This window comes from Physeter macrocephalus, chromosome 6 (genome assembly GCF_002837175.3).
Source record: "Physeter macrocephalus isolate SW-GA chromosome 6, ASM283717v5, whole genome shotgun sequence".
Classification (NCBI taxonomy): Eukaryota; Metazoa; Chordata; class Mammalia; order Artiodactyla; family Physeteridae; genus Physeter; species Physeter macrocephalus.
Window position 1 is genome coordinate 6008050 of NC_041219.1, and position 9360 is coordinate 6017409.

Here is a 9360-nt window from a genome sequence, read left to right on the forward strand (position 1 = left end):
TTGTGACCACCTAGAGGGGTGGGATAGGGAGGGTGGGAGGGAGGGAGATGCAAGAGGGAAGCGATATGGGAACATGTGTATATGTATAACTGATTGACTTTGTTATAAAGCAGAAACTAACACACCATTGTAAAGCAATTATACTCCAATAAAGATGTTAAAAAAAAAAAAAGGGCAAAGAATTTGAAAAGGCAGTTTTCAGAAGAGGAGTCCCCAAAGAATGAAGAAGTATATGAAGAGATACTTGATGTCATTAATAAATCAGATAACTGTCGTGCAGTAACCAGTAATGTATAATTGGCAGGTAAATGTCAGTTAAACAGCAAGTAGGTGCCACTTTACACTTGTTAGACTGGAAAAATTAGAAACCTAGGTGATGCCAGGCATGTGGCAGGGAAGGGGCAGTGGAGATACGATGTGCAGTTGGTTGAGGGCTGCCAATCGGTGCCGTTATTCTGGAGCGCCATCTGGCAATAGCGGTCAGGTTAAATATATTCCCAGCCTGTGACCCAGTGACTCTGCTCATGGGTTTACACCCCAAAGAAACTCCTTCGGGGCCATAAAGGAATGCCTCTGAGGTGCTTACTGTGGAAGAGGGGTGGAGGCAACCTGGGGAGTGGATAAGTCAGCTCCCAGACATCTTAGACCGTGCCGGACTTAGAAGCAATGGATGAGACGTACACAGGGAACTTGGGAGGATCTTAAAACACGGTATGGAGTGAAAAACAAACCAACAAAGAAACAGCTGAAGCCTACAGTATAAACATTTACAGAAGTTAAGAAACACTTGCACACAAAACAGTAACACACCTTTTGTAAGACTGCAAAAAAAGGGCTTTACATTAAACAAACTAAAATGGTTGGGAGGGGGAGCAAGATTGGGGATGAAAGGAAGAAAACAAACAGACATGCAAACAAGCAAACCAGCTGAACTTCAGAGGGCATTTTGATATTTACCTAGACCTGCAGAAGAGAGTGACAGATGGGTGAGGAGGATGAGAGGGACGGATCTCCCACCCACCCAGTTTTAGCTGAAACTGTAGTTGCTAATGTTTCATGAATGATTATGAATAAAAGTCCAACTGGTGACATCATCCAGAACTGCACTAGTCCTCTTTTATGTTATCCTCCTGGAAGTGCTGGAGAATGCATGAGGTGGAGGAATCCGTGAGTTTGCTTGGCCCATGGGGAGGAGGTATACTGATCCTACCCATTTTAACTATTTTCTACTGAAAAATAAAGTACCAGATTATCCGCCTAGAAGATACGGTTTATTTGTTTGGTCCTAAGTAAGACATACATAAAGGCCAAAGCTGGATCAGGTGTCTATCCATGGTCTAGCAGTTTATTGGCACAAACCCTTACATAATATTTGGCAAAATCTATTGTCGTCACCCTTTATATAAGCTACATTCTCAGAAAATTATAGTCATGCTAGCAATGGTGTTTAATTAATCTTACTGGTAAGAGCCATCCGAGGAATTCTCTAAGGGTGAAACTCAGGGTTTCCATCCAGTTTTTCTGGATTTGACATATCAGATCCTTTAGCATCGAGGGAGGAATTGTGATTAGTTCATAGCTTGTACACAGAATAAGAATTTCGCCAGTTGCTGGGTTCATCTGTTCTCTTCTAGTTCTATTTCTTTCTCTGGATTATCTCTCTTCATTAATCTCCTTGGCGGTTGTCTCATTTTCACCTTCCTGTTGGCCTAAGTCAGATTTCCCAATCTGATTATTTTTGGGCTCCATAGTTGTTGTGCCTGTCTGTCCTGTGCATTGCAGGATGTTTAGCAACATCCCTGGCCCCTTTCCACTAGATGCCAGTAACGCTCCCCAGTGTGACAACCCAGAATGTCTCCAGACATTGCCAGATGTTTCCTGGGTACAAAATTGCCTCAGGTTAATAACCATTAGCTAGACAAAGAACTTGGGACACATCAGCATTTCTGTACAAAAGGTATTTTAGAAATGTTCTTATCCGCTTTCAGGAGACAAGATACAGCATTCCTTTTGCTGCTTCTGTTAGGTAAATATCTAAAACTAGAAGTTCAGAAAAGATGTTTCCAGGTTACCATCTGGCCAAATCTACTTGTGGTGAAAGGAAGAGTTGGGCCCATTTTCTGAACTAATTCAGAAACAAAACACAAAAACTGACTCTCCACACAGTTAACAAGGGTACTTAGGGCAAATGTGGTTTTTGTGCCTCTGTTTTCCAGGGTAATTGCTTCCGTTTTCTTTTTGCCACATCTAGGGTTCTCTAAGATTTGCAATAAGAGAACAATCCTAGTATTCTTGAATTGGTTCCTTTGACTCAATAACCACTGCCATAAATACTGTCCTAAAAATTAGGGTTCACAGAACTAAGAAACACAGGAAGCATGCGAGGGGACTTCCCTGGTGGCACAGTGGTTAAGAATCCACCTGCCAATGCAGGGGACATGGGTTCGAACCCTGGTCCGGGAAGATCCCACATGCCGCGGAGCAACTAAGCCCGTGCACCACAACTACCGAGCCTGTGCTCTAGAGCCTGTGAGCCACAACTACTGAGCCCACAAGCCACAACTACTGAGCCCGCGTGCCACAACTACTGAAGCCCGGGCGCCTAGAGCCTGTGCTCCACAACAAGAGAAGCAACCGCAGTGAGAAGCCCACACACTGCAACGAAGAGTAGCCCCCGCTCGCAGCAGCTAGAGAAAGCCCACGTGCAGCAACGAAGACACACACAGCCAAAAATAAATAAATAAATAAATTTATGAAAAAAAGAAAGCAAGCATGTGAAAGGATTGAGGATCTACCTGAGAGTATTCCATAAGACAAAATGAGGGAAATCCTTGCTTATTCCTATTGATACCACAGCACTTCAGAAAATGACTGATGTTGATCATATAGATGATTGTGAAGAGGAAAAGGAATTAGATTCTACTCTGGCTCCTGCTTAGGAATTTTTTACAGTTGTAGTTATTATTCCCCCTTAACTGATATAGGACCAGGTTGAGGGAGATTAGAAGCCCTAAGAGGGTCCTCCAACTGCAAACCAGAGGTGCTAAATCCTCTAGAATTATAGTGGAAAGAACAAAGGCAATTGATTCTTTTTCTAGTTCCATATTTTGATTGAGGAGCTTGATACGTAAAATGGGTTAGGAGCAGAATTTATCACCATGATGATGAGGCCGGCTATTGTGGGGAGTGAAGGTTTGAGAAAAACGCTGGAGAAAAGGAAGATGTGGTAGACATTGGGAAGCATATGAAACAAAACAAAAAAGGAAGCCCAAAGAGAAATGGCAAGCTTTCTGAATGAAAGAGCTCAGCATCCTGGAGAATAGCGGATCCCGATAAGCAAATGACTAAAGTGGAACGGGAGAAGTCCTTTTTTCTGCAGTTCGTGGTGAATCCACGGGGGCATCAATTCCCAGTCGGGCCAGTCACCCACACAGTGCTGCCTGGGGCTCCCCGCCTTTTCACATAAACTCCCTCAGCTCCTCATGGTGGCCAGTGAGGTGGGGCAGAGAAGAGCCCATTTCACAGATGAGAATATGAGAGATAGAGGAGGGGGCCTCGTTCAAGTTCACAAAGCCACTCAGAGGGAAGTCAAACACGAGGTTTCTCATCCTCATTCCATCACACTACATGGCTGCCTGGGCTCAGCAGACTTTATGATAAGAAGGTCTCAGAACAATGATTGAGGATTGAATCAATTTCTCTGGAGAAGGAGGAAGCTAGAGGGGAAACACTAAATAAGAGGGGTGTATAGTTAAGTGAGTCTTTAAACTAATGGTAAATTATATATTTCTCCATTCTATTGAAAATACATTTTCCAAAGCTTAGCTGAACTGGGCTGCAGTGGATGCCTGGAGCTGTGGAGGCAATGCCCCAAGAAATAGACGGTACCATTAAAGAGGGGAGAGAGTAGTCTTCTTTGTTCTGGGGGGGCAGTCATCCCTAAATTCTTGGATGACAGAGAAAAAGCTCCTGGGCTTTTATCTTTACTGACCTGTGGATCCTGGCATCAGGGCAGAGTCATCACCTCTGGAGAACAGAGGGAGAATGCAGTAAGTAGGGCTTGGCCTCATTGCACCTCTGGCTTGTGGATTACTTTTAATGCAGAGCAGAGCTGAGCCTGTTCTTGGAATGGATAAGCCCAAACGACTAAGCCCCTGGACGTTGTGACCATTCATCCAGCGGGTCGAAGTTTCCAGAGCTCAGGAGAAGATGGGCTAGGCAGGCAATACAATCAGGCACAGGAGAAGAAATCATTTTGTTTTTGCAACCTTCAGTCTGTGTTGGGTAAAAACTCATTTAAGAGTGAAGAGAGAATTTCTTCATCTGATCTGGGCAACTGCTGGCTTGAATTTATAGCTGAATTCAACCACCTGGGCTCATTGAATGAGCCATTATTCAGTTTTCAGTCCAAGGAGGAAATAGAGGCCACCTCAAATTTTGATGAAATATTGAGGAAATTAAATAATTCTTTGGACAAAGGTGCATAAGGGATGGAGGGAAGCAGAGATAAATGAACTCTCCTGGCCTTCCACAAAATGTATGATTCTGTTTGTGTATAATATATCACTTTGGATTTAGGAACACAAATTGATTATATTTCAAAAGCAGCTAAGTAGAAACTTATTTGAATTTGAGCAATAGATAAAGCCAAAGAGAAGAGAAGATTTAAGTTGAAACATCCAAGAAAATAGCGCTAGGAGTCTGGGAGAAGGTTAGAGTTCCTGCGTTTTAGCAGCGTTGCATTGGGGCCTGATTGCATAGTCCATATATAATGCTTCAGGAACATGGGTGCCTTTCCCAGGTGCTAACACTATTGATCAACATAGAGAACCATCAACGTAGAGCATTTCTTCCATTTTAGTCCTTTGAGAAAAATTAGTTCAAGAAAATGTCATTGCTGTCATGTAGATGGGATGGCCCAGTTGGATGCAATGTCTTGTAAAAATGTGCTAATGTTATAGCACATTATAACATTGCATAATGAGAGGAGCTGGGGAAGGAAGGAGAGGGTCCTGCTAACTTTCATCTGTCAGAAAAATGAAGAGGACCATGGCTAGGCTTCAAGTTGGAGCACTGCCCTCCTGTACACATGCATATAAGGTCCAGGTGGACTTAAGCAGGGAGGACCCAGAAAGGCCTCCAAGGCTAGGCCTGGCTCCCATGGGGCATCCTCTGGAATTCTGGGCAAATTGCTGGTAGATTCAGGGCCCTACAGAGAGCACAGCACAGTGTTGAAGTGCACTGGACAAGAGTGTGGGCTCTTGAGTCAGATAAACCTGGGCTTGAACCCAAGCCCTGCCACTTCCTAGCTATGTGATTTTAGTCAAATGACTTCTCTAAAGCCTCTGTTTTCTTCATCTTTAAAATGGAGGTGGGGACTTCCCCGGTGGTCCAGTGGTTAAGACTCTGTGCTTCCACTGCAGGGGGTGTGGGTTCGATCCTGGTCTGGGAACTAAGATCCCACCTGCCGCGCGGCCAAAAAAATAATAATAATAATAAAGAAAGCATTGGTCTGCTAAGGTATATTATTTGGATAAAAGAATAACAACTAACATTGAGAAATGAAAAGACTCCTTTAAAAAAATAATAAAGTAAAATAGAGATAATAGTATATCAATTCATAGGATTCCTGTGAGGATTAGTGGGAACACTCAATAAGTGGTAGCAATTAGGGCTATTTTTTTTTTTTAATAAAGTGAATGGTTTTTTTTTTTAATTTATTTTATTTTTGGCTGCACTGGGTCTTTGTTGCTGCACCCGGGCTTTTCTCTAGCTGCGGTGAGCGGGGGCTACTCTTTGCTCCGGTGCACTGGCTTCTCATTGCGGCGGCTTCTCTTGTTGTGGAGCGCTGGCTCTAGAGCGCAGGCTCAGTAGTTGTAGCGCACGGACCTAGTTGTTCCGTGGCATGTGGGATCTTCCCAGACCAGGGCTCGAACCCGTGTCCCCTGCATTGGCAGGCGGACTCCTAGCCACTGCACCACCAGGGAAGCCCAGGGCTATTTTGTTTTTGAGTTTGTAGTCAAGCTTCATCATTTGACAGAAATAGTGAGAGCAGCACTCATTAGCATGGCCTTCCAGTTAAAGTTGGGTGCTCCCAACAAACAGCCACCCAAGAACTCCTTGGAGGAAGTTAGTCAATGTCCCATCCCCATCATACAGTCCTGGACCCCCTTAACCTCCCAGCTCCAATACCCTACTTCATCCCAGACAACCTGGCAGACACAGTAACTGGTCCCATGTCATGACACGATGGGGATTTTTCTTTAAGAGTCTGAGTGAAACAGTTTGAAACCTTGTTATTTGGTTCCATAGCATTTGGTTATGCAGGTCTCATGCCCTTGTGGCTTCTCCGGTGTTCAAGACCTAAGAGCGGACGCAGAGAGAGACGGCCACGGCTGAGAGGGCACGGGGGACGCAGCAGCTCCCATGCCCCTTCCCGCGAGGCTGGGAGGAGCCAGGCTGGATTTACTGACACTTTGATCGCTCTGTAGGAGGCTTTGCCAATGCCTAGTGCTTTTGAAACTGTGGCAAGAAGTAAGCAACAGAGTTGGCAGGAGAAAATGTTACGGCCTGAAAGGTGGGACGGATGAGAATCACTGGAGAAGCAGCAAGACTAGGGGGACTAGAAGAACAATAGGATGAGGGAATAAAGGGGAAAGAGAGAAAAATGAAGTCCCGGAGGTCGAAAAGGAAATTGAAGGGAGGTGGAGCTTTCTGATGCTGATGAGGCTTAAGAATTAGGGAACGATAAGGGTTATAGAAAGTGGAGTGAGATGGTTTGAAAGCCTCAAACAAGAAATCAGCATTAGGGGGGCTTTTGAGGCATCGTATGAGCCACCTGCCTGTCTTTATAACGGAAGAAAAGATGAAAGGGAAAAAAAAAAAAAAGGGAAGAGAGAATCCTTTGTTTCTCTATTGGCAAAACTAGGGGATTGGACCATGATCTGTAAAGCCCTTTGCAAAGCTATCAGTCTATGAATTTATAAGGCATATATATTTCTGTATTTAAGATTCCTTATTTGGTTAAGATACGTCACTGTGGTCTGCGTAACTTCCATGAAAGTCACTTTGTAGTGGGTGGCGTGAATGTGTTTGATTTTCTCAGGTCTCAAAAAGTCAGGATCGTAATGCCCTTCAAAGTTTTAAGTAGCTTATACAGTATGATCATTTAAAAAATAAATTGACCAGCCCCCAGGTATGTTCTGGAACTAATACTTGAACTTTTGGGAAAGTAAGAATCTAGGCTAGAGCCAGGTCCTAGAACTTTCTGGCCTTCCTTTGGGTGACTCCTCCCTTTGCTCGTGGTTAAACTCTATGATATCCGTTTCCTTGGTGTCCAGGTTTTCCATTAAATAGAGCACATCAGGAGAGACTCGAGAACCAGCCGCAATGTTGATTCCACCGGTCTCTGAGGATGTTTCTGTGTCAAGTAAAGGAACTGGCTCAGGGCTCACGGGATCCGGACATAGGCCTGCCAGGGAGGTGCGGCTGGACTCCACGAACCTCGGGAGGCTCCACCTTTTTGGGGACTTGTCACTCTCATGAGGGTCCTCCTCAGAGGCAAACTGGAGGAGGTTTCTCTCAGCTTTGGCTGGAACAGTCTGGGAACTGGGGTCCCTAGAAGGTGCCCCTTTCTCTGAGGGGAACGGGACTGACCCCACAGGGTCCTCCTGCTGCCCAGTCCTGCTCGGCTGAACCCCAGTGAAGTCAGAGCTCTGGATAGAGGCAGTGGAGTCGTGGTGGTCGTCCTCTGCCCTGGGCACTGCCGCTTCGGCTACTGTGACCAGTACCTCAGGGACCCGCGGCGTTTTGGTGGGGTAGCCCCTCACGCTGGACGGTGGAGTCAGGCTGGCCTGTCGGAGGGTGGGCAGCTCTCCCAGGCTGGCGTACAGCTTGGGGCTCCCCTCTGGGGCGCAGGGGTGCTTCCAGGTGGCTGAGGCACGGTGGGGACTTCTCGAGGGCACATGCAGCAGGTCCCTGGCTGGGCTGAGGTCCCCCGGGGGTAAGAACGTGGAGCTGTCGCTGGCCTGTCTCCCGTAGCTTCTCCTCCTGGGGCTGGAGGTGCGTTCGTGGGTGCTCAGGAACCTCTTGACTCTTCCAATCATGGAGCGGCGATGGCCATGCTTCTCATAATCCCATAGCCAGTCCTCGCCAGGCAGGTCGGACCCCGACAGTCTGAAACACACAAGGACAAAATGCAGGCAGAGCAGCTTCAGGGGCCTAACTTTGTGTTGGGGCCAGAGGCTCAAAGGTAAGGACTGAGTTCGGTATTTTCACATTACAGATTTTGAAAGGGAGGAGGGAGGGGGACTTTAACTGGAGATAATCTAGCAGAGGTTCTCAAACTTTTGGGTCACTGGACCCTTTTAAACTTCTAAAAAATTACTGAGTACCCTGGCGAGATTTGTTTATGTGGTTAGAGCTGTTGCTATTTACTGTGTGAGAAATGATGACTGAGGAATATGAAAAAGCACAAGAATGTGCAAGCACACATTCCATTAACTAAGTGATGACATCACTACATAGCCTCTGGAAAATTCTACCGTACCCTCAAAAAAAGACAAGAGTGAAAAATGCAGGTAACAGTTTAATGTTATTATGAAAGTAATTTTGACCTTAAGGACTTGGGTCTTGGGGTCTTGGTTCTTGGGGATTTCCAGAGGTCCCCAGCCCATATTTTGAGAATCACTGACCTAGAGACTTAGACATTAAAAAAAAAAAGATACAGTATATGTTCTTTCTCCCTTGTTACAGGTGAACTAAAGTCATGTTTTCCCAGGACCCATATAACCCCCCAAAACAATGGATCACAGCTGAATTCAAGACAATCCAAACAACAGCTAACATTTACTGACTATGCACCTTCCATGTATTAATTCATTCAGTTATCACAGTAATCGTATATGTTAGTATCATTATTATTCACATTCTGCAGGTGAGGAAACTGAGGCCCTGAGAGATTCATTAAGGCTATGTAGCTAGTGAGGGCTAAACCCAGAAGTCTGATTCCAAAGCCTTTGTTCTTAATCTCTTCTATATAAAGTCTGCTACGTAGGTGTCAAGAGATGAGGCAGAGCCCGGGGGCAGAATAATGTGTAAAATACAGTCCTTGCCCAGAGGTCATTTGCTAACATTCCTGGTCCATGCTTTGCACTTCTGTACTTGTGGGAAAGAGTACATCCATGAAGGTGGTATGGACTTGCAATGCAGTTGGGCTCCGCTGGTGATTAAATCTGATGGATTTGTTATTGCTAAGAATATCCTGTTGAATTTTTTTTTTTTTTTTTTTTTTTTTGTGCGGTACGCGGGCCTCTCACTGCCGTGGCCTCTCCCGTCGCGGAGCACAGGCTCCGGACGCGC

At 45.4% G+C, this 9360-nt stretch overlaps 1 protein-coding gene across 14 annotated transcripts in view; it reads right to left on the minus strand.

The window, feature by feature from the left end:
- The window catches only part of BEST3 (bestrophin 3), a 74442-nt gene that overhangs the window by 22187 nt on the left and 42895 nt on the right, over positions 1-9360 (minus strand). For 10 of the 14 annotated variants that reach the window (XR_008617539.1, XR_008617537.1, XR_008617535.1 and 7 more), the window contains 2 exons: positions 5982-8175; positions 35-2421 (listed from right to left, as the gene is read on the minus strand). The exons of 2 other annotated variants lie outside the window; for them this stretch is intronic. Coding sequence is in view for 2 of the 12 variants with exons in the window: in XM_028490374.2 (XP_028346175.1) it covers positions 7245-8175 (931 nt within the window). In the remaining 10 variants the exon portion in view is untranslated. Of the gene's footprint in view, positions 1-34; positions 2422-2479; positions 8176-9360 lie in introns of those variants that run through there. 2 more of the 14 variants (XM_028490374.2, XM_028490382.2) reach the window with 2 other exon arrangements.